Source organism: Falco cherrug, chromosome 9, assembly GCF_023634085.1.
Source record: "Falco cherrug isolate bFalChe1 chromosome 9, bFalChe1.pri, whole genome shotgun sequence".
In the NCBI taxonomy this organism is placed as follows: domain Eukaryota; kingdom Metazoa; phylum Chordata; class Aves; order Falconiformes; family Falconidae; genus Falco; species Falco cherrug.
The window spans coordinates 34268136-34291904 of NC_073705.1; the positions used below are offsets into that span (position 1 = coordinate 34268136).

At 48.6% G+C, this 23769-nt stretch overlaps 2 protein-coding genes across 5 annotated transcripts in view; both read left to right on the plus strand.

Annotated features, from left to right (window-relative positions):
* CHUK (component of inhibitor of nuclear factor kappa B kinase complex) overlaps window positions 1-3531 on the plus strand; it is a 31574-nt gene extending 28043 nt beyond the window's left edge. For all 4 annotated transcript variants that reach the window (XM_055720688.1, XM_055720689.1, XM_027815340.2 and 1 more), the window contains 2 exons: window positions 1050-1149; window positions 3048-3531. In XM_055720688.1, the coding sequence (XP_055576663.1) occupies window positions 1050-1149; window positions 3048-3074 (127 nt within the window). In that variant the 3' untranslated portion in view covers window positions 3075-3531. The remainder of the gene's footprint in view (window positions 1-1049; window positions 1150-3047) is intronic.
* Window positions 3532-3733: 202 nt separating this feature from the next.
* ERLIN1 (ER lipid raft associated 1) lies at window positions 3734-23309 on the plus strand. The gene is given in 13 exon segments (XM_055720691.1): window positions 3734-3746; window positions 4182-4305; window positions 5538-5619; window positions 6158-6204; window positions 11994-12055; window positions 12957-13082; window positions 14198-14271; window positions 17025-17083; window positions 18109-18200; window positions 18754-18843; window positions 19160-19239; window positions 19432-19575; window positions 19577-23309. Coding segments are annotated over 12 exon segments (1092 nt in total). The 5' UTR covers window positions 3734-3746; window positions 4182-4192; the 3' UTR covers window positions 19700-23309.
* The last annotated feature ends 460 nt before the right edge of the window (window positions 23310-23769 follow it).

Here is a 23769-nt window from a genome sequence, read left to right on the forward strand (position 1 = left end):
TATCTGGTGGGTTTTTTATCCTTCCAAAAAATGTTTCAGCAGCTCATAGGTTACTAATGCTCTAAAACATCAAGAATTAGGTTGAACTCTTTATTCAGAAACTTCTGCTCTCTGGTCCTGCGCAGGTTTCACATATTACTCTCAGCTAAAGCACTGTGCTATTAATTTCTTGCATGTCATGTTATTCTGTCTTGGGGTTGGATTTGGTTATTAAGGCCCCTCTCTCTCAGCCAGTCCTAGCTGAGTAAAAGATTTGTCAGGAACTGAATGTTTTTATTCTTTACTTCATTAGCAATTTTACTTACGGTCAGCATAACAGAAGGGAAGGTGCCCCATATACTGCTCAGCCCTCTATCCACAGCAGTGCTGGTTTGGCAGGGGGCTAGGGCATGGGTGGTGAACATTGGCATCAAACCATTTGGCCATCTGTTCCTTTTTGGGTGGTCAGGGAAATCCCAAGGTTCTGAAGATACACATCTTCTAAGCAGGCTGTTGCTGGAAGTCAGCTGAATTCTCTGAAACCCTGAGCAACCTTCTCTGCTTCCTCTTTTCTGTCTGCTGCAGCAGGGCAAATTTTGCCTGAGTAATGTGGGGTGTTCACCTTTTAATAGGTGCTTTCCTGAGCAAGGTGCCTTTAGGTTGCCTCAGAGCTTCTCTTCAAACCCTGACTTCACTGCACAAGGCACTGTACAAAAATTCAATAGTTGTAAACCATATGGGGAGCAGGCAGTGATTTCAGGCCCCTTGTACTCAGTTCACTTCCTAGGTTCTGTTAAGGCTGAGTTTCAGTGTGGTTTGTGCAGTCTGTGTAGAGAAGGAGTGCAGATCCAAACTTCCAGGGTGGGGGTCTGCAGGATGCCACCTCAAGGCATGTTTTTGTGCCCTACAAGGTAGCTCCTATGATTGCAGAGAACTCCTGTAAATTATTCTTTTGGGTTGTTTGGGTTTTGGGTGGGTTGTGGGTTTTTTTTCCCCCAGTGCAGAGCCTTTTGGTGTTGGTGTTACTTTGTGTTTTACATCTGCCATCTTATGCCTTCCCTTCCCTGCAGGGAAGATTTTGCCCATGTGATAGAAGAGAATCTGAATTACCTCGAACTGTTTAGCAGTATTTTGCAGGAGGTGAGACAGGAGCAGAACAGCAGCATGATGGTAAGTCTGTTGATGTATGTCTGAGGACCTGAATTTTAAGAGTCACAGCAGGGTCATTTAGGGGTGTGGAGAACTCCTTAAATGGGGTCATTCATGATGGTGTGAATTGCTGTGTCTGGCATGTGATGTCTGTCATCCCTCCTGGACTCTGTTAGCATGCCGCTCCTTATGGAAGGTAGCGCTTGGTGCTAGTGTTAGCCAAGTGGTCTGTGGGTCCCCCCTGGCTGGTGGCGCCTTCCGCTGAATGCTGGTTGCATTGTCAATGGGAGAGCCGCGATATGTGTCTGCACTGGAGTGGGCAGAGTTCTCCAGTTCCAGAGCCCTTTCCTGATCATTAAGTGAAGCTCTCCCTGTGGCAGAAGTGGAGTTTTAGAGACTCCTAAGATGACTTTTTGAACGAATTGGTATTTGAAATAGCAAGAAATAACAAAAGTAACAGTCACCCAGATGTTTTGATGCAATCTGAAACTGTTCCTGAACACTAATTTAGGCCAGTAAGCTATTGCTCAAAAGAGCCCCGTTAACAGAAGAATGAAGAGCACCACAGAATACCGGTCTTTTAGATGGGGCTCTCAGCTGATTTTAGAAGCTGTATCGTAGAAGCGCCTGTATAAATACAATGAGAAAAGGACAGTTAAACATGTAGATTGACCTTTCTATAATGGAGAAGAGTCGATACAGCTTCTGTTAGCATGAGATTATCTCACAAATTTATTGCAGTCCTGTAAAGAAGTCAAAGATCCACTGATATGCCATAACTTGGATTTTCAAAAAGAAGCTTAAAGGTCTCTTTAGGGATAACTTCCATTCTTATGGGATAAAAAAGTTGAAGCTGTGTACCAGTTGTAACTGGTGAAATATGAAGGAACAGGAGGTTGCAGAAATGGAGGCCGTTGATGAAATGGGGCTCTTTTAATTCATAAACCTTTTAATGTTATAATGTTTATGAATAATAGTAACTCCAGTAAACTCTCAGTTCACTAAGTTATTTGGGATGGTGAAATAGAAACTTACTAGTAGGAGTTGCAGAGAATAGCAAGGGCTTGAGCAGTGTGAATGGGTAAATGAAATTAACTACCGATTAAGGCAAAGTAATTATGTTAGTGGGGAGGAGAGCCTTAATTATGCATACCCCAGTCTTCATCCATTGGTTGATGAACGCTTTGTTTGGTTTTGTTCCATTCTGACAGGGTTAAGTTGTGTAACACAATCTCTCCTGTCTTGTCTCCTTGCTGTGGCTGGAGATCAGCGAGAAGCTATATGACTTGGCTTCTTACCTGCTAATCATCCATGTCTCTGTCACCTCCCATATCTCATTCCAAGGTGCAGCATCTGTCTGGCATGTCTTAGCCCAGAAAGATTATTAATTGTTGTGGAATCATGCTCTATAGATCATCTGTTTTTTTACGTTTGGTTTCTTTCCCCTTTTCCATGCATCAGGTGACAGAGGTTAGGCAGAAGGAAAGCAGCAGAAAATGGGATTTATCCTCTTTGATTCACTTGGGAAGAAACAGAGGAAAAAAGAATGAATAACCGTAGGAACCTTTATTCTTGTGTACATTTGACTTGGAGCCTTTCTTTTTCATTTGTGGTCTTGCACTACTGCTAGGTCCCTTGGTGCACTAGGAAACCACACAGTAGGTTTTGTGCAGACACAAAGCATAATTTCCAAAGTGAGTAGAGTCTGTGACATGCCTGAGCACTGCAATGAGTACGGGGGATTTTTGTATTGGGGACAAACAGAGTTGTGAAATTACGAGATTACTTTCAGCTGTTAGATAAACATGACTCTGAGAAGCGAGAGATTCTGGGTACAGAGTGTCTCTTGGTCACCACCTTGGAAATACTCAGTCAATACCATTTCCTGCACTTCATTGTCTCCTTGCTGCTTCTTTCAGAGTTTTGATTGGAGCTGGCTCAAATAGCTGCAGGAGCTGATGTGCTGCTGTCTGCAAAGTGCCTGTGCGCTGAGAGGTGGCTTGGCGGCCTTCAATGTGACAAGCTGGAGAGGACCGGTCCGTCCATCACCTTGTGTTTTATAAACCTCAGTGGAGCTGATCACAAAGGTGTGATGGTCGGTGGCAGATACACCACTGGCAGCACCAAACAGCGTTTTGCAGGCTGTTGTCTAGTTGGGCTTTCGACTAAACGAGTAACCCCCGTGCTGGAGCCACCCGCGGCACCCGCTGCCCTCGCCTACGGGGCACTGTGGGCAGCCGGCCCTGCGCGGCCTGGGCAGGCAGTGGGAGGGCAGAGGCTGGCAGCTGCTGTAGGGCCCGGGCCCCGCTGCCGCCGGCCCTCCCGCCTGCTCACGTCTGTAATATGAATGTATAGATTATATATATTTTAAATAGAGTCGATTGCAATAAATGCTGTGGAGAGGCTGTGGGTGCTTCCTCGCCGCGGGCGGGTAGGCCGCGCCCTCACGCCGTTGCCGGGCAACAGGGCGGCGGCCTGGCGCGCCGTGACGCCATCGGCGGGCGCCGCGCGGCGCGCGCAGCTGGGGGGCGGTGCGCGTGCGCGGCGGGGCGGGAGCGGGGCCTCGGCCGCACGTGGGCGCGCGGCGGCGGCAGGTGAGGGGCGCGCGGCGGCGGCAGGTGAGGGGCGCGCGGCGGCGGGCGGGGCCGGGCCGGGCCGGGCCGCGAACGAGAGCGGCGGCGGGACCCCGGGCCGCGGTCCCCGGGGCGGCGTGGGGAGTCCGGCCGCGGGCCGCCACCGCCCAGGCAGCGGCCTGAGGGGCGGGGCAGCCCCGGTGCAGCGCGTGTGCCCGCGCCCTCGCCTCCGGCGCCGGGGGTCGCGTCAGTCGGGGCTCGCCGCCGCGGTAATACCGTGCCGCGGTAACGCAGCCTGGCGTGGAGGCGGCGCCGCCCCGCTGCGGAGTCGGGTCCGCTGGGCGCCTCGGGGACGTTCCCTGACTCGGAGGCCGAGGGGCCGCGGCGGGGGGAGGGCGCGGAGACCTGGGTGCGGGTGGCGGGTGCCGGCGCCCCGTGACCCGGCGGGTGCCGCGGGCGATGACGGTCCGTGTCCCGCAGGTGATGCGAGGATGACCATGGCCCAGGCGGGAGCCGTAGTTGCAGCTGCCACGGGACTCCTCGTCTTCTTCCTGTACTCCTCCATCCACAGGGTCGAGGAGGGGCACCTGGCCGTGTACTACAGGTACTGTTCCCTGCCGGCGCCTTCACGGCTCCTGTGGCGTTCCCTGGGTTTCGCTCTAAGCTGGGCCCCATCCCTAGCCCCGGATTGCCTCGGGAGGTGACTGCTCTCCCGTGCTTCCCTCCGCGTTTTGCCCACAGGTGGGCACAGGCCCTGTTGTTTCTGCTCTCGCACCAGAAACGGCGTGGGCCTGGCCAGCCTGGCTCCGGGCAGAGCTGTTACACGCTTTGGTCTTTCTGAATGCTCAGCTACTCCTCCTCCCTCCCCTTCCTCCCTTTTTGTGGGGCACAGTTTAGATTTGGAAGCTTAGAGGACCAAAGCTCTTGGTCCGTCCACTCTTGTCGTGTTTGTCGATCTCTCCCTCTTACCTTGAGGGCTGTTACCTCTGTCCCAGGACTGGCAGTGCCTGCTTCGTTGTTGCTTTGAAATGAGTCTTCTCCTGGGCTCGGGGCTCAGAGCTGCGCTGAGTAGCGTCTGTAGAGCAACTCACTGTCAGTCCACAGCAGTGAGTAGTCACAGTCATTAAATACCTCTTGACTAAATTTTGCTTCAGATTTCAATAAAGGGATAGAGCAGTTCAACACCAGCCTTTCTGCGTTATTTTTCCCTTTCTGCTATATTTCTGTCCTGTCTTTTCTGTCCTTTGCACTCACCACCAGTTTCCTCTGTGCTGCTCTTTCCTTTAATTACAAGCGTGTTGAACAGCACGGGCCCTTGAAGGACGCTGCAGGAGACCTTACTGCATGCCAAGGATCAGTCGCTTAGAGCTGTCCTCTGTCTCCTGTCTTTTAACCCCCTGCCATTCCCCATAAGAGACTGCAGGTTTCCTTTGTGCTTTGCGTAAGGGACTGTGCCAAATGCCTTGTGGAAATTCAAGCTAGCAGTTTCACATCAACTGCTGGATTTTTTCCATGGTTACCAGTGAACTATTTAGAGAGGAAAATCTGTGGTCTTGAAGCTCTTTGCTAAATTCTTCCATCATTGCAACATTGCAGTATCTGCCTTCTCTAAGTGTTAATAATCAAATGATTGTTGAGTTGCAGCAGGCAAGTATAGTACTCAGTCAGCCCTTTTGTAGGGGAGTTGGTGGTAAATTTGGTGCAGATGAATAATGTAATGTGCGCTGCCATAGCTGTGACCCCTGGAAGTTTGAATGTACTTGCTTGCTCTCAAAGCCAGCACTTACTGTTTTCCAGTTGCTTGAGCCTTTTCCCCATGTCTCTCTCTTTCTGTAGGGGTGGTGCATTGTTAACTAGTCCGAGCGGACCAGGCTACCACATCATGCTCCCGTTCATTACCACGTTCAAATCCGTGCAGGTTAGTATCTTCTCATCTTGGAAGAGGCTGAGTGGAAGCAGATGTTGGTAGGGATATTGCTGGATGGGAGTGACTCAGGCAAGGCGTTTGCAGAGGGGCTCGGAAATGTGATAGTCAGAGTAGCAGCTCCTAGGAAGTCTTTGGTTCCCTCTGTCTTGGGTGCCAGGCCCAGCTGTGTGCTGAGACTTGTCCTTTTGGTGGAATCTCCGCAACATGCATGTGTGTCAGTAGGGACAGGAGATGTCTTGCTCTGGGAGGACAGTCTGTGTCTGTGGCCCTAGCTGTTTCCTAGGAGAGCTGCAGGTCTTAGTGCTGCAGGAGCTGAGAGCAGAGAAATGAGCACAGCTGCCTTTCGACCTTCCAAAAGGCAGTTGAAAAGAAGTCTGCTATCTGCCCATACCTGCAAAAGCCGGGAGGGAGGCAGAGGGCATGTTTTTGGCTCCGTGTTCCCTTGTAACGGTTGTGAGTCTTGGCACAGCATGATCTTCCTTGGAGAATGGGAGTTGTTTTGTGAGCACTGGTTGTCTTCTTATTTCAGACGACGTTGCAGACTGATGAAGTGAAAAATGTGCCTTGTGGGACAAGGTATGTTTTTCCTTTATATTTCTTCTGGTGATGCGTAGAGGCACTCTTATTGTGTAGTTTGCCGCTAGCCATTTACAGTGCTGTGACACAGAGGCTGAAAAGTAAAGACACATGGCCTAAAATAAGTCCCAAACGTAAGTGTATACGTTGTACTTAGAAATACAAGAGCAGGAGGTATGGGGAGGAGCACTCTTGCTTTTGCTGACATTGATGTTCAGAGGGTATTTGCATTTCTAGTGATGTTCTCTTGATTTTTCTTGGTTCCTTCCCTCCGTTACTCTGATAGTCCATTGCTTGTGCTTTGATCTGCCCTCTGCTTTGCGGTATTTCTGGTCTGAATCTCATGGCGAATAAAAGTGCTCAACCCAGCAGTGGGCAAAAGTAAATGGTGAATGGGAATCCTGATGGGAGATGGTTTATTTTGAAAACAACTCGAGAAAATCAGTCTTCTGGAATCATTTGAGCATTTTTGGAATTGACATTTCACTTGATGTAAAGAGAGAGTGAGAAAGAATAAAGAGTCCTATGCATGGGTGGCACCTCCCTGCTTCATAATTAAGCTGATTATTTTGTCAGCACAGATCTGTATAGTTTTAACAAGCAGAGTGGTAACAGGAGAGGGCTAACTCAGCTGGGTTGCAGATCCTGTTGTGTTGGTTCATTCACAAGATAAAGTGATGACCAAATTGTTTCTTCAGGATAAAAACAAAAGTGGTGATTCTTCTTGTATTCTAGCTTTAGGGTAATCAACAATATTTCTGTTTAAAAAAAATAATTCAGTATGACTTGAATGACGACACATAACGACCACGTTGAAATTAAAAGTTGAACATTAGTGGCAGCATTAATAAAGCAGAGTTAATTTTGATCGGGTTTAGCCCTTATTGAAATGAGTTCTTGGAATTATTCCTATAGTATCAGACATCACTTGAGCTTAAATATTAACATAAAGTTCTTGTGGGCCCTGGCTGGTTTTAGTTTTGGATCTCTAATCTCTTTCAGGAGTATCTGTAGATAATGCTAGTGTTCAGTGCTGCAGCCAGGGCTTTGGGGTCAGGTAAAGCTTTTAGATCAAGTGAAAAATAATTGCAGGAAGGAGGAGTAAGACTTATGTTCTATATCCATGTCTTTTAAATGGCACAGTTTTTGTGCCACAGCAGAGTTTTAGTGATGTGTTTAGTGGCAACTTTTAGCTCATAAATAGCGTAAATAGGAGTAATACTTTACATGCTGGACATTGTAAATCAGCATCACATCTCTGGGCCAGGAATGGTGTCCTGCTGTCCTGCAGGCCTTCTCAACAGACCAAGAAAAGCTTTCTGCGGAAGCTTAACCATGTTAGATGTGCTAACATAGTCAAAATTTAACTGTGCTGCTTTGACCCTGCTTGAGCAGAGAGGTTGAACAAGATGACCTCCAGAAGTCCCTGCCAGCCTCAACTATTCTGTGCGTCTGTGATTTCGGAGCTAAATATTCTGATTAATTCTGTACTTTTAGTTCATTAAATTCCTGTTACATTTCAGCATTGCAGGATTCAGTTGTGCAATACAGGTGGTTGTGAAGTTACAGGTAATAAACATGCTTTAAAACACCAGACAGCTGGTGAAGCAGTTCTTGGTTAATAATTGAGTACACTTCAGACCAAAGGTCCCAGTAGCCCTTTCCGTTTTTAAGGTGTTGACTGCAGGAGCCTTGAAATTTGGTACATTTGGAATCAAAGTCTGTAGCTGCTCCATGCCAAAGCTTTGAATCCACATTTCCCTAATAAAACATTAGCTTTTAAATAACAAATGAATCAACTGAAATTTCACTATCCCAGTTCAGAGTTCATTACAATAGGTCCTAAAGAGTTTAAATTTCCTTAATTGGTTATTAAACTATCGGATTTTAAAGGCTGGGTTTCTCTTCCACCATATTCATATTCCTGTTCCCTGTATCCTCATCCACATTACGAAGCTTCTGAAGGTTGTGTGGGTGTCCTATCCCCAATTTCTGCCTTACCTGTCCCATTTATAATTGACAGTGTTAAGTGAATACATTAAATGCAGATTTTAAAATACTTTGGGACCAGATGACTGATTTTCATAAAACAGCTGTCACCTCAAAGACGAAAACCATTTCATTACAACAGGTGGAATATGTATCTGCTCAGGGCTGTGGATTGTCTCTGGTGTCCGAGGTACCTGGCTTTCCCCAACAACAAAATGTGCACACAGTTCCTCAGAAAGTTCAGCAGTTTCCTCATGGCAGGTCTGCTGATCTCTAAAAAGTGATGGAAAATCAGTCTGATAAACTAGTTTTAGAATCGCAAAGTATTCCAAAGGACTGACTTGAAGAATTAATTGAGAATGAATATACTCACAGGTATGTTAATTGTGGAATGCTATAAATAGGTTGAAAATAGTGTTGTGCAGATAATGCATGAGATAATTATGTAAGTGGCATTTTTCTTTCAAACTTAGCTGGAAGGAATTTTGCTAAATATCGTGCAGGTTTTTACAATGCCAAGAAACAGTAAATAGCCAGGATGCCAAGCAATAGTACTGATCAAGCTTTAGATGTTTATTTGCAAAGGTGCGAGAATCGTCTTGTGCTTCTGCTGCAGATGGTTGGCAGGAATGGAAACAGAGCACTGGAGGAATGCTGTTCTCGGACAGATACCTGTTTGTTAGCCAGTTATGTGGAAAAACGTCATGAATATTGCAACTGGATATATTGCATTAATCCCTGTATCTCTGTAGACTAGATCTGACCTTTAAGCCAAATTTTTACATGCTCTGATTGCCTAACCTGGTCTGGTCTTGTTTGTGCTCAGCTCTAGCAATGTGTTAAACCTTTGCCTTTTTTCATGGCCCCTTTTTTATGGCAACATTCTTCATTTTTTCCCCTTGTCTTCTGTCCTGGCCTAAGCTAAAATCCTGAAATGTGTGAAGCTTTTAAAGGTCTACTGAAATGCCTGCTAGTGTATGTTAGTCTCCTGTAGCGTTCCCCGTACACTTTCACTGTGTCCTGTAAAGTTAGGCAGCATTGCTTCCTAATCGTGCTTAAACTTCTCCCAGGTACACATAGTCACCGTGTTATCCTCCTCTCAGACTTCCTATGGATTTCTTCTTGTTCCTCTCTCCCCAATCAAAGAGACTGCTCAACTCAGTGCGGCTCTGTCTGACCGGCACCATGAGCAGCTCTGCAGCGAGCACCTTCGTGGGTGTGAGTAGCCCTCACAGAGGCTGCAGACACCAGTGTTACAAAGGCTGTGGCAACTGCGGTGGTGTGTTGCACTGGATCTGCATCTGACAAGAAGCAGGCTCTGGCAAACAAGGATTTTTTGAGAACGGTAGTGATTTCTTGAAGTGGAAAGAGCATTGTCTGAGCCAGCATTTAAGCTGTAGATGCCAAAGGGCAGGGAAGACAGCTGTGGATGATGAGAGGATTTGTACAGTTGCAGGTCAACCAGGTATGTTAATCGGTCCGAATCAGTGCATGGTGCTCTGCCAGAGCAGGCGTCCCAAAACTGCCCAGGCTGCTGTCTCCTGCACCCCAGGAATTACTAACATCTTCTGGACCAGGCTGTTTGAGAGGAGGTTTGTCTGAGGTGCTCACTTTAACATCAGTGTTACAGTTCAGTTTGGCTCCTGTGTTTACAGTGGCATGGTCAAGAGCTATCCCCACTGCACAATATGAAGAGATGATGGGTCCAGCAGCTGGGTGGATGGTTGGAAAACACAGTGGAAGTTCTTTGTAGGCTTCGTTTAACGTTAAGCCCTCAGTGGGGAAATAGGTGGCCAGCATGTTTGGGCTCTTGAGTACCTGTTTCCTCTAAGTCATTGTCTGACCAGCAGCAGGACTGATAGAATTCATTTGTGCCCCGTGCTGATTGAGGTCCTTGGCAGGGTTGCTGTAGGCAGTGTTGGTTGAGTCAGGCAGCAAGCAGTCCTCTCTGGTCTGAGGTGCCAGCCTTTCTTGTGCATGAGGTGGTAAGGGGCTGTGAATGAGTCCTGCATAGGAGGCAGATTGTCTCAGGTGCTCTCTTTGTCCTTTTAAGATCCTTGTAAAATTTAAGTGTGAAGGACCCCAGCATAAAGATGTGCAGTGGAGGAGATTCTGGTGGAAGAAGCCCACGCACTCTGCTTTGGTTCCTCACCGGGATATCTAGAGATACCCCAAGATGGTAGCTGGGTTTCCCTGCCCTGCTGGAGATGTCATAAGGTGACTAGAACAAATCAGGAGGATGAGAGCTGGTTCAGAAGATCTTGAGGAATGCTGTTGGACATTATTTCCAATAATAGCCATTTGATTTGATGTGGTGGGGCAGAGCGCAGAACAGATGAGACGGAGAAAAACACATAACCCCGCACCATTATAACTGCTTGTGCAGCCTGACATACCTATAAAGGATCCATAAGCCTGTCTTCTTTAAAAATAACAGTAATGGTTCTTGAGAGAGGGCCGGCAAGAATGACCATGACCTAAAGAGAAATCTGGAGTGGAAAAGAGATGAATACTCTTAATAGTAGTATCTCACTGGGAAATAAGTCTCTCTTTAAACCACCACTATCTTTTCTGCTGGCTTCTCCCTTCCAGCAGACAAGTTCAGTCCGTCACCAACTTTTTTAGCTCATAGCTTGCCATGAAGCAGGTAGATTTGCAGAGTGAACATAGGCTGTGCCTGGGAGAGCTTTTTTAAAGAGCACAGACACAGGCAAGTTCAGGTGATTTTTCTGCAGGCTTAGCTTTCATCTGCCTGAGATTAAGATCTGCAAAGTAAGAAACTGGGTTTGTCATGGGGGATACATTTGGAGTTCAAACATCACAGACACCAAGTTTGGAAATGTGGGAGGTCCACTTGTGGAGATTAGCTGTCTCTATAAACAGTTTCTACTAAAGCTTCTGGCTTGTGATTTGCTTTTGCCCCGAGAACAAAATTGCAAGAGTATCGTGCTTTATAAATAAACACTCTTGAGAGATTTAAGAGCTGTTGAAAATTAAGGCTTTTTTCTTCACTGTAGTTTGTGGTTTTCTCTGGTGTCACAGGTACCTAGGGGTGGGCATGACCTGCTGAAAGCCACTTCAGTAAGAGCACAGGCTGGGATCAAGCCCTGCCTCTGATTCCCTCTTGTTTTTCTCTGCTAGTCCAGCAGTGCATGATTCCTTGGGGGTGAGATGTATGGAGCTTCTTGACAGTGCACATGCCTGGGCGTGTGTGCACAGTTGCAGTGTTACCGGCGAGCTGTTTGCGACATGACATTGAAGCAGGGAATGTAAACTAAAGTCTGTTACATGCTTTGTGTCTTCCTTTCTGACAGGGTTCTTGTCAAGTTCCTGCTGGAGTTGGTAAATGTGTGGATGTAAACTAAGGGCTTTTCTATTTATTTACTGCCTAGAAGAGCTGTGGTGCATCTGCAGTTTGTGTCTGCTCTGCTGCTTGCAGATGTCATCTGTTGTCCTTGTTGCCTTCCCTTCTTTATGGTGGACTCCCCCTTTCTGATAGTTGCAGCTACATTCCTGGTCAAAAAACTTCTTCTTTTGCTGGCTAGGTAGAATACAAAGTGAAGTGAAAGTGCTTTGCAGACTTGCTGGAGCATGCTTTTGATTTATGGAGAGAGAAAGAGAGACCAGTCTGTACAAAGCTGGGATTTGCTGCCATCTAATTGCAAAATGTTCAAGTTAGAATTATTCTGGGAAAGTTTCGTAGCATTTAGTAAAAGAGGGATAAAGAAGACTTTGCTTTAAATATGGACCACTGTTAACAGTTGCAGTAACAATTCCTGAATTCTCTTTTTCACTTACAGTGGCGGTGTTATGATCTACATTGATCGAATAGAAGTTGTGAATAAATTGGCACCGTATGCAGGTATTTCCTGTCCTGTTTCAACAAGCAGTACTGTGATAGTCTTCACTCATCCTGTAGCAGCTCTGTCTTCGTTTGCAAGACTTCCATTTTCTGTGTCTTGTTATTCCTATGTTTCCCAGTACTTAACACTGAGTTTCATGCATGTGTCTGCAAGCTTTTTGAAAAGCCACAGATTTGCAAAGATTAAGATAAATTCTAGGATTGCTTCTGCCCTGTACGCTTAGAAATGTGATAGGTGCTCGATCCTATTGCTTGCTGCTGAAGGGGAGACCACCTGTGTAACTAAACATACAGGACAGAGCCCCCAGGTGCTTGCCAGCTCAGTTCCTGGGAAAATTATAAAAGCAGAGCCTGTGTAGGAGCCTCTTACCTTCTTACTTCACCAGATTATTTCACCCATACAGCTTTTTTTTTCAGCAGCATAGCTTAATGCAAAACGCTAGTGTTACTGAGGCATTGAAGAGTGAATTCATGTCATAGTTTTGGGAATGATACTTGTTTTCACTTTAGAATAGTATCTGTTCCTATGCATGCAAGTCCTGGACAGGCTTTACTGTTTCATTTCTTTATGCAGATCATAAAACAGGACTGTGCAGTGTATCTTGTAGTTACTCTGCTCTTTGAAGTCATATGTTCCCAGCAGCATTGGTGGAGGGATCTCTGCAGGTGTCTTCTCTGACCTTCCTCCCACTCACAGCAAGCTTCTGGCTAACAGCTGGGCAGAGCAGCTGTGGCTTTGTCCAGCCAAGTCCTGAAAATTCCCAAGGATGGAGATTTCCCGCCCACCTGTCCCAGTGCTGCACTACTTTCCTAATGCTGTGAGCTGTTGTTTTGTGGTTGTGGCATTGCAGAAAGCAATACATGTCGGTGGTGACCTGTGATAATTTGCTTACTTCCTCAGTGTACGATATTGTGAGAAACTACACTGCAGACTACGATAAGACCTTGATCTTCAATAAAATTCATCATGAGCTGAATCAGTTCTGCAGTGCCCATACCCTGCAGGAAGTATACATTGAGCTTTTTGGTAAGTGGATGGCAGCTGGATGCACCCGCCAAAGGCTGTGTAATCTCCCTGTGCTGTAGAATATGTTACAGCAGACTCCTGTGAGCAAACAGCCGCTGGGCTGGAGTTGCAGTCTAGAATCCACCTCCCTATATATCCATGTGCCACTTCCCGTGTAACTTTAATGATTCAGATTTCTTTGCCTTTCCACATCTGCATGTGGGAATTTGATTTCAGTCCTTTTCCATTTAGGACTGAGTTCTGGATGCACAGAGTAGCCACTGTGCTCTTGTGCGAGCAGTTGTGCCCATTGCCTTCACTATGATGATGGTTTTGTCTTGTCTACTTCTACTTTTAGGCCCCTGTTCTGTCATTCAATTGACATTTTTATTTTAAAAGCTTCCTTCTGGCTGTTCTTAGCAAGTGAGACCGGAAGGGATGTGCTCTCAGTTCATTGCAGTGCTCTAGTGTTTTCACAAGGGAATAGCAGTGGTTCAGGAACGAGCAAATCTGCTTGGATCCTACCTGTAGCAGCAAAGACATAACAGCATCCTGTTCCTTCTTGAGTGGCAGAGCAGGAAGGTAAAAGGTTGTCAGAGACTGTACATCTTTGAATGTTGTACTCAAACTTGCCAAATACCTGTGGTCGGGAGTTTCCTGGTAGTACCTGCAGCTTAATCTGTTCGTAACTGGCCATTTCTGTGGAAAGATCTTCCTGGAGCTTGGAAGTGGCAAAATGCATTTTTTCAGTAGCAGGTACTGGATCCTGCAGGTCACTAGAGGCTTAAGGCAGAGTTTGCTGCTGTCAGCAGGGCTGGTGTGAAGGGAAGGGACTGCCACCACAGGCCCTGGGTGCTTTCTCTTGCTGAGACGCTGAAAGCGTTTGCCCTTAGCTCAGATACCATGAGTTCATCAATAGCTGAAACTTTCTAGAGACACTAGTGTGTGGCTCTCCTTTCAGGAACATTTTCCAGGCGGTATAGGAAGGGAAACAAGGTACTGAATGATCTCAAAAAGCATCTTTATCTTACACCATAGAGACACCTGCTTTTCAAGGCCAGCTGACACTCTGCCACATAAGCTGTTGGAGAAAAGACGATAAGCTAAGCAGTCTCTCTCTTGTCCTCCAAACACAGATCAGATAGATGAGAATCTGAAGTTGGCCCTGCAGAAGGACCTCAATGTCATGGCACCAGGTCTCACTATCCAGGTAGGTTCATTCTCTAACAAAAATTATTCTTTTTTTTCCACCTCTAATTTGCTTACCTTTCACCAGATTGATGAGGTTTTCTTGCTTCCATTTTCCACATAATGTGAAATAGTTGAACCTTGAGTTGAGGTTTGTCAGGTGAAGACTGTCCAAATGACAGTGACTGGATGAACAAGTTGCTCCTGACTGAGCTGGAAAGCAAAAAGGAAACTCACAAAAGGTGGAGTAGGGATCAGTGAGCTGGGAGTGCAGGGGCAGAGTTAAGAAAACCAAAGCTCAGCTACGCATGGACCTAATGATGGCTGTGTAGGGCAATACACAGGGCTTCTGAGGTGCATCCACAGCAAGAGGAAGGCCAAGGAAGCTGTGGAGCAGGGTCACATAGTGACCAAGGATGTGGAAAAGACTGAAGTACTCAACACCTTTGACTTCTTTCTGCCAAGATCTGCCCTTGGGCCTCCCTGTTCCTTACCCTAGCAGCAGAGTCTGCAGAAGTAAAGCATTACCCACAGTAGAGGACAACTGAGCAGATCCACACAGAAGTCTGAAACCAGGTGGGGTGCATCCCAGGGTGCTGAGTTGCTGGCCCATACCATTGTGAAGCCACTTTGAAAGATGACAGTGGTCAAGGGAGGTCCCTAATAACTGGAAATAGGCACATGTCACCCCCAAATTTGAGGAGGGTCAACAGGAGGGAAGAAGTCCCGTACCGTCAACCTGTTCCCATTCTCTGCAGTGTTTACATCGCCATTTCAGTGGCTTTCAGCTGCACTCTCCACTTTCTTGGTAGCACTTTTATGGGGTTCCCCACGCTGGGTGCAGTATCCAGATGCAGCCTCCTTGGTGCCAAGTAGAGGAGCATAAAAAATGCCTTCAGCCTGCTGCTGAGCTTTTGCCAGTGCAGCTCAGGGTGGAGCTGGATTTCATGGCCACAGGGAAAAGATGCTGCCATATAGTCAGCTTGTGTTTTGATTCCTTCATGCTCTTTTTTGCAAAGCTGTTGCACAGCAAATTAGTCCCAGTGTGTCCCAATGTTAACATTTGATTGTTAACAATATCGACAGTGCACAGTAGCGTTTCCATCTACTAGATTTAAGTAGGTGATTGAGCCATTAAATAGATTGAGCCATTGGCTTGAACAAGATGAAGCTAATGAAGATTTTCAGACCTGGCAGCTTTCCTGATTACAGAGGAATCTTTGCAGTGTTGGAGAAATGGCACTTCTCAAAACTAATCTTTGTTTTGGTGCGGGGGGTATTATGGAGGTAGAAAGAATATCCTCCTGTGCGCTCTGCAGTGGCTGGTGAGGTGAGCTTTCTTATGCAGTACCTTTCTAGGGACTTGGAGAGGCCTAGCTCCTAGTGGCAGCTTAGAAAATCCTTTCACTGAAGGATATTCTGGTCTAACATCCCAGTGCTGAGTTGAGGTTCAGCCTGGAGAAGAGGAGGCTCCAAGGGACACCTTATTGCAGCCTTCCAGTATATAAAGAGGGTTTATAAAAAAGGTGGAGAAAGACTTTTTAGCAAGGCCTGTAGTGAGAGGACAGGGGACAGTGGTTTTAAACTGGAAGAGGGTAGGTTTAGATTGGATAAAGAGAGAAATGTTTTACAATAAGGGTGGTGAGGCACTGGCACAGGTTGCCCAGAGAAGTCGTGGATGCCCCATCCCTGGCAGTGTTAAAGGCCAGACTGGACAGGGCTTTGAGCTACCTGCCCATAGCAGGAGGTTTTTGGACTGGATGATCTTGGAAGGTCCCTTCCAACCCAAATGAGTGTCTTGCTTTAATGATAGGTTGGCTCCTTCTGCCCAGGCATGGTGTTTGCAAGGACCGGGGTGCCTGTCACATTGAAACAACTTTTCTGTGTGTACAAAGACTTGCTTAGATGTTTCCATACCCCATTCGCCTCTGTGGAAGCCCCTCAGTTCTTTGCAGACTTACTGACCCCAGAGAGAAGCAGCAGGTTTGGCACTAGATCTACAGGGAAGGTGGAGCAGGAGGGTTGTGGACTGTCAATCTGCATCTCCCAAAGCTCAGTAATGAGCCACACAGCATGCCAGTTGAACAGCAGTAGCTCCTGGTCCTGCTCCTGGAGGTGTTGCCCCTCATATTTCAGAGAGAGTCCTCCACAGAGCAGCTTAGCAGTTGTCTCTGGCATGTACCAGTGTTGTGTCAGTATCGCCATGCACGTAACTCTTGGTGATCCACAGTTGCCAACAAGAGCAGCCACCCATGCCCTGCTGCTCTCCCCTGTCTTCACCACTATGTCTTTCATTGCATGTCACTTTTGCAAGCTTTTCCCCTGGGAAATCCGCTCCTGAGCTTGTAGCCTGTCTCTGTTTTGCAAGTCTTACTCCTGCAATTTGATTTCATTGCGTTTGTGAGCCCCTTTGTCGAGCAGTACTTTGGGAAGTGTTGTCTGGTGATGTTCAAAGAGTCTTTGCAATGGAGAACTAAGCTGCTTCTAACCAAGGTGGTGGACCTCTTTAGCCAGTTTACTGCACGGGCCTTAGTTGATCACTTAGGTGCCATAAAAGGTACAAAGATGGGAAATACAAATGTAAGGCACCTCTGTGAGAGCAGCTGTGCTCAGCTGTGTTGTACAAGAGGATTGTGAACCTTTATGTGTGGTCTTGGATCAATGTGGAGATGTCTAGAGTAGTACAGCCTGGTTTTGCAAAGACATTTCTTAGTTACACAGCTTGCATCAAAATGTTTAAATTAAAGTGCACTCACTTTTTTTTTTTATCCATAGGCCGTGCGTGTTACAAAACCCAAAATCCCAGAAGCCATTCGAAGAAATTTTGAGCTAATGTGAGTAGCTGTACATGAAATCGTATGAATTGGTTTTGAGCATCCAGAACAGGCATAATGCTATTAGAAAGCTCTTAACCTGATGCTTGGAAGGTGAAAGGTGAGCTCTAGTCAGCGTGTGCTTGGCTAGGTGCATTTGTGCATTCTGTTTATCCATTTCCATAGCTCTTTCACCCTGAAGCTGTTCAGCCCTTCACAAAGACAGCTGCTCAGTCCATATCAAGGCTGTGTTCTTACTCCCTAATGTAGAGAGGACACTGGTGTGCTATAGAGGACCTGTTAGAAGACTCAGGAACTCAATTCAGGGCTCAGGGGTCTTGATGTCTCATCCATAAGCTCCTCTCTGGCAGACTTGCAGAATTGTATGTCTGTTGTGTACCCATGGAGATCTCCTGTTCAAGCCCTTTCCCAAAACAGGGCCAGTGCCACAGCTGCAGTAGGTCACTGGGGGATGTGTCCAGCCAAGTCGGGGCATCCCTGGGGATGGGGATCCACAACTGCTCAGGCTCCATCCTAGGGTCACCCCACTTGCACGAGAACAGGCTGTTTCCTTCGGCCCAGCTGGGTTTTCCCATGCCGTAGCTGGTGCTGGTGCCTCTGGGGCTCTCGCTGTGTCCCTCTGAGCAGGGTCTGACCCTGGTGTCTCCAGTACCCGTTTGGGCAGGCGGAGATGCTGTTGGATCCCCGTTTGCCTCCTCGTCTCCAGCTGAGTAAGCCCAGCTCCCTCAGCCTCTTGGCACACCCTGGCCTGCGCTGGACTCACTCGACATCCCAAGGGCCTCAAACTGTATATAGCATCCAGGGGTGGCCTCGCCGGTGCCAAAGAGAGAGGGGGAATAACCCCTTCCTTTAACTCGCTGGCTACGCATGTGCTCATAGAGCTGCAAACAGAACTAGTCCTCATGGCTATGAGGACATGGTGCTGGCAACTGATCGGCTTCTTGTGCCTCTAGCGTTTCATGCCTCGGTTTGCAGAGCTGCTCCCCGGCTCCATTTCCCTGTGATAAACGTTTCTCACCCTGCAGGGAGGCTGAGAAGACTAAGCTGCTGATTGCAGCCCAGAAGCAGAAAGTGGTAGAGAAGGAGGCAGAGACAGACCGGAAGAAAGCACTCATTGGTATGTCACCAGCTGGGAGTGCTAGCAGATGGGGGGCCAGACTGACTTTCTATTCCTACATTCCCTAATAAGCTGGGGTAGGATGTTGTCTTCCATTGCTGACAGCTCCCTGAAGGAGGCAGGGCCAGGCTGCACCGACAGTCACTTAGAAAGTGTGAGTGTTTGTGCGGCAGTGTCTATGTCCCGCCTCCCTCCCCGCAGCAGTGAACACCTCTGTCCTTCAGCGGGGCTCCTGCTGCGGCAGGCCAAGAGGTAACAGCCCTGCTAGAAAAACTGCCTGGGCTTGAAGTTAGATGTCCCTGTGCCCGGGGGACTTAACACTTGTAAAAGGGATGTCATCCAGTGCAACTCTAAAAACATCAGCACTGTGTTTTCTTTCTGTAACTGTATCACTTAGAGTACAAACTGGCACTGTAGGGTCCAAGCAGAAAGGGGTAGGCAGCAGAGAGCAAACTACTTGTGTGGCAGATTCTGCAACCAGATGCTGGGGTCAGGGTGCTGATGCTCAAGCCCTGAGAAGTGAGTATCTGAGCTGAGTCTGTTGTGATTGCAGAGGCAGAGAAGGCTGCTCAGGTGGCCAGGATTCACTATCAACAGAAGATTATGGAGAAGGAAACAGAGAAGCGAATTTCTGAGATTGAAGGTAACCGTGCTGCTGGGGTCATCTTCTAGCTAAGGGTGGTGGCAGACAGAAGAACCTCAGGACTGGGCTCATAGGCATTGCTGTCCTGCAAAAACAATAAAAGGTGCAGTAGCACAAGGTTATGCACTGGGGTCATTTCTCCCCTTTGTAGGTACCTCTCCGGGAAGCCAGCAGTGCAGGTACACAGCCAGCCGGGCTGTGCCATGGGCACACCTGGGACAGCTCAGCTTTTCCCCAGGGGACGAAGGCTCAGGTGCTAGTGACTGTTCACTTGCTAATGCTTCTTTTCCTGTCTGTCCTCTGTTGCTGTGTTAAGATGCTGCGTTCCTAGCAAGAGAGAAAGCAAAAGCTGATGCGGAGTACTATACTGCTCAGAAGCTGGCTGATTCCAACAAGGTGAGCACTTGAGAGCTGGTCAGAAGAAGACTTGCTCACACTTTTCCTCTGCACAGGAGATTAGGATCAGGTGGGCAGCACTGGAAAAACACATAACAGTCCACAACCCAGGAAGCAGCTGCCTGAGATGAAATCTGATGACGTGGTGCCCAGAAAGTTGTCTCTTACAGTCTCTGGTTTCTCTTTTTGTAGCTGAAACTTACTCCTGAGTATCTGGAACTAATGAAATATCAAGCAATAGCTGCGAACAGCAAGCTGTATTTTGGTGACCGCATCCCCAACGTGTTTCTGGATTCCTGTGCCTTCCAACAAGCCAATGTGAGGACTGCCCAAGAAACCAGCCTTCCTTCACAGGAGGCCCCAGAGACCTCTGGAGAAAGCCACCTCAGAGCAAAGGAAAGCACTGGCTGACAGAGATAGAAAGCCAGCCGGTACAGCTCAACAGCTAGCCCAGCTGTGAATGGGGATGGTGCCCTGTGCTGGTGGGGCGGATGCAGCGCGTGTTGGACACCTTGTATATAGGTGGCAGTTGGGTTGATTTTCTTCTAGCAACACATTGCAAGTGCTCTGCCTCTTCCATTTCTTCCCCTATTAAACTGGTGCTTCCAAATGAGGGATAATCCTGTACTAACATACCTATACTGGAATATTAAAAGACAGACACCAGGAAAGCCTTCCGCAGCAGGTGCAGTTATTTAGCAAGCATTACTCTGGAGCTAGGAGATGTAGCTTTGAGTGCTATGTTGCCGCACACTGGCCATTCCCCAGTGCTCCTCACTAAGGCTGAGCAAGGAGGTTTCCTTCGTCCTGCCGATGAAGCTTTGCTTTGTGGACTCTGAAACGTGTTTCTACCAACACTATCTTAACTCTCCTCAAGGACTCCAGTGGAGTGGGCTCTCCTTGTCAAGCAGAGGCTGTGTGTTCCTCCTCAGGGCAAGGCCTGGCAAGGAGTGGTTTGGTTTGGAATACGTTATTTGAATAGGATCTGCATAGCCATTATCTTCTTTCCTGTAGGCAGTGGCACTAGATAACAACCTGGAGCAAGCAATTTCTAATGGGCTTTTATAACTCCCCCTCTCCAAGCAAAAGCTAGCTGCCTGTGACTGACTGTAGTATGTTTCAGCTGGGTGGCTGGATCTCGCCTTGCATCCTAAACTAGATTTCAGAGTGCGTGGAGCACCTCCGAGCAGACAGTTGGGAACAGAGCTGGGAAATCTTTGCTCAGACCCCAGCCTCCCTGTAGGTCTTTTCACCAGGGAAAGGGGGCTGAAATTCCACTGCTCTGCCTTGCTGGCAAAGTGAAGGGGAAGAGAAGAGTGAAGGGACCCCGCTCTGTGGCAGATGAGATGTTTGACAACTCGGCTGCGAAGCAGGTGAAGCATTGATGCTCCCCTGTGCAAAATCCACTGCCCCAAGAAGGAGTGGGACCTTGTCTCGTGTCCTTGAACAGCCATGGCGGGGAATCTGTTGCTGGTCCTCTCATCAGTGGCCAGGCTTTGCTGCGTTGCGGGGCTCTTAACTCACAAATGGTGCTGGCAGGATGATCTGCTCTTCTGGTTTGCGTTGTAATATATCCAACCCCTGCTCCCTGTGTGCTGCTGCAGGGTGAGAAGTAGACATGCTCAGGGGGTGGGGGAAATCTGGTACGACCTGCTTTCCTCTTTTCCTCTGTCCTCACCTTTGCCAGTAAGGACGTGATTGTTTCTAGGACCTGTTTCTCTTTGAGTTCTGTGATGATCCCAGATGATGGCTGGGGAAGCAACTGGCAAGTTGCTTGAGCTGGAATGCCATTCCCCAGCTGGTAGCACTCTCTGCCTCTGAACCCACCGTATTTTCAGAGACTGCCTCTCCTCCACCAGCCTGGGATATCTGTACATCCGTCCTGCTTTCCTGTCCCCTTGGGTGCAGCCGCGTGCAGTGCCTGGCCCTGGCGCGGTTCACTGGGCAGGCTGGCTGGTGGTGACGCTCTGGGCGCTCAGCTAGTTGGTGCTGGTGTTGAGATCTGTTGCTGGCACCATCTGCCGTGTTATGGCAAGGGGAGGAACATGCTTAGCTTTTGCCTTGGTGAAACGTTCAACCCAAAACAAATGGCCTGTGCTTCACCTCTGCTAATGATTTCCCCCGACGAGTTGTGTGGGCTTCAGGCTTTCCAGTGCTGCTTTCCTGTCCTGTGAGGCTTGACATGGAGGATGGCGGTGTCTCTCCTCAAGGAAGTTTGGTAACGTACGGTGCCTTACGCTGTCTCAGCTCTTGCCCTGACTGCCGCCTCCATCTCTGGGGCAGAGCAGGGGTGCGCTGACCCTGCCTCTCCTGCTGCTGCTGCTGGCCAGCTGGGGTGATACATGAGTGGAGGACTTTGCAGCAGTTTCAGGTGGTCTTTCTTTCCTCCGTCTGTCTGCAAACTCCTAAGGCCCAGTTGGTGCTCTGCTCCAGGATACCAGCTCCTCTTCAAACCCAGCCGTGGCAGGAGGCAGGGACCAGGACCCTGCCCCAGTGAGAGGCTAGCTGAAGGTGCTGAGCACCAATGCTAGCTTCAGGGTAGGTCATGCATGAGTGTTCTTCCTTGTGCTCTGAGGATGAGAGGAAGGGAACTGCTGTTGCCAGGAGGAGAGGTTTCTTGCTTTTGCTGTATATGCTTGGTGCACAGGGGATGTGGCACAGCCATGTGCCTGGCAGAGCCCATCCTGGGGAGTACTAAGCTGAGCTTTTGCATGGGGAAACTTGTGTCATCACTTGCTAGAGGCTTGGGCAAACGGTGCCCTTCTGGCAAAGGGCAGCCTTCAAAGGATGCTGGTGGGCAGAGGAGCAGGAAGGATGTCTGCATGTTGTGCTGGAAGGCAGCTCAGCCATCAGGCAAGGCAGAGCTGAAACATGCGGCTGATGTAGTAGGAGAGGAGCAGGCAAGCACAGCATTAGCCCCATTAGACCCTGCAGTACCCTTCCAAGGGGAAGGGTGCCGGGGCAGGGAGGGGATGGCAGTGTATTTCATAGCTGTGGTGTTTGAAATGTCTCCTGGAAGTACTGTTTGACTTGCAAGGTCCCCCTTCTCCTGTGGGAAGGGCTTTGAGCCAGTGGAGTCGCATCTCTTTGGCTTTCCATCTGTTTGGTGTTGCCAGCTTGCAGCAGGCACCTTGCGGCAGAAACACGGCCTCTTCTCACCCAGCAGCAGCGACTTTGGTTGAATTTGGAGACAAAGGCAGGCTTTATAGAACAGAAGCACTCCTGGAGGGGATGTAGACTTGTCTCCTTGTGGCACTCACTGGGGTTGGGTACTACCCAATGCTGGCATCAAAGGCTGGTTTGATGGCTGGAAGTGGGTAGGTTGGCTACCCATGCTGGCTACCCATGCTACCAAATGCTGGCTGGACAGGGTAGGTTCTGCCAGCCTGCAGATGTGAAGAAGCAAGGGCACAAGGGGAACCACTAGAAGCAATAACCAGGCAGCTCACAGCTTTCCTGCAGCGATCACAGTGAGATCCCCGTGCAGGGAGCAGGAAGGCCTTCCAGGCCGGTAAAGGAAGGGCTGCTTCCGTGTGGACCTGAACCTTGCTGGGCCTCCTTGTGGCCACCCAGGTGGGTGCATGGCTTTGCCATTGGTGGCAGTCATTCTGGCTAAGTATCATCCTGCTGTGGCTGGGTATGCATCAGCCACCCTACACGTGTGGTCTGAGGGACACTGGGGGATGCTCCTGCAGTCTGAAGTCCTGCAGCAACACGTGTGTGATGCTCAGTGCCTTCTGCAAAAGCCTCTATCCCTCTCTGCTTCCGCAGCCACCTCTTCAGAAGCCTGAGTAGGTATGCAAGAGGAGGGAATCACCACAGCTCTGACACCCTTGTCTGGGCTTTGCTTCTCTGAGCTGGGAGCTGCAGAGCAGGAACATAGTTGCAACCAGGAACATGGGACGGAACTGGTTTTTCTCTGTTCAAAAGGCCTGTGTGGTCCCATGACTAAAGGGGTCTGCCACTGGATCTGCACCTTCTTTAAAGAAACATGATGCATTTGTTCAAGTTTACATGCACAGTGTTAAGTTCTTTTGATAAAGCAGAATAAAATTATTTTGTTACCATTGCCTTGGTGGTTTTGTGTGTCCTAGGGCCACTGTCACTGTAGGTGTGACATGTCCTTAGGTCCCCACCTCAGCCGCCTTGCTCGCAAGCTACCCGTGCAGGAGCATTTCCCAAGCAGGCAGTGCTGCTGGGTGGGAGCAGTGTCCTTAGGGACTGATGTTGCCTGCAAGCATGGATTTTTGTTTTGGACCAAGATGATGGTAGCCAAGCTGGTGGTGGGAGTCATGGAAGCCAGTCTTCGGTCACAGCGCGAGCCTGGGGTCTGTTGGCAGCTGGGAGTCAGTGGTACTGTGTGCCGGGGGGTCACAGGGACTCTGCAGCATCCTGCAGCCCCTGTGGCAGCTTTACTTCGTGTGGTTGGCAGAAATTGTTGCCATTCAGCCCCTGTGGCTCTGGCACAGGCTTTGGGAGTTCAGCTCGAGCACTTCTTGCCCCTGGCTCCACCTGTGCCGTATCCACCCT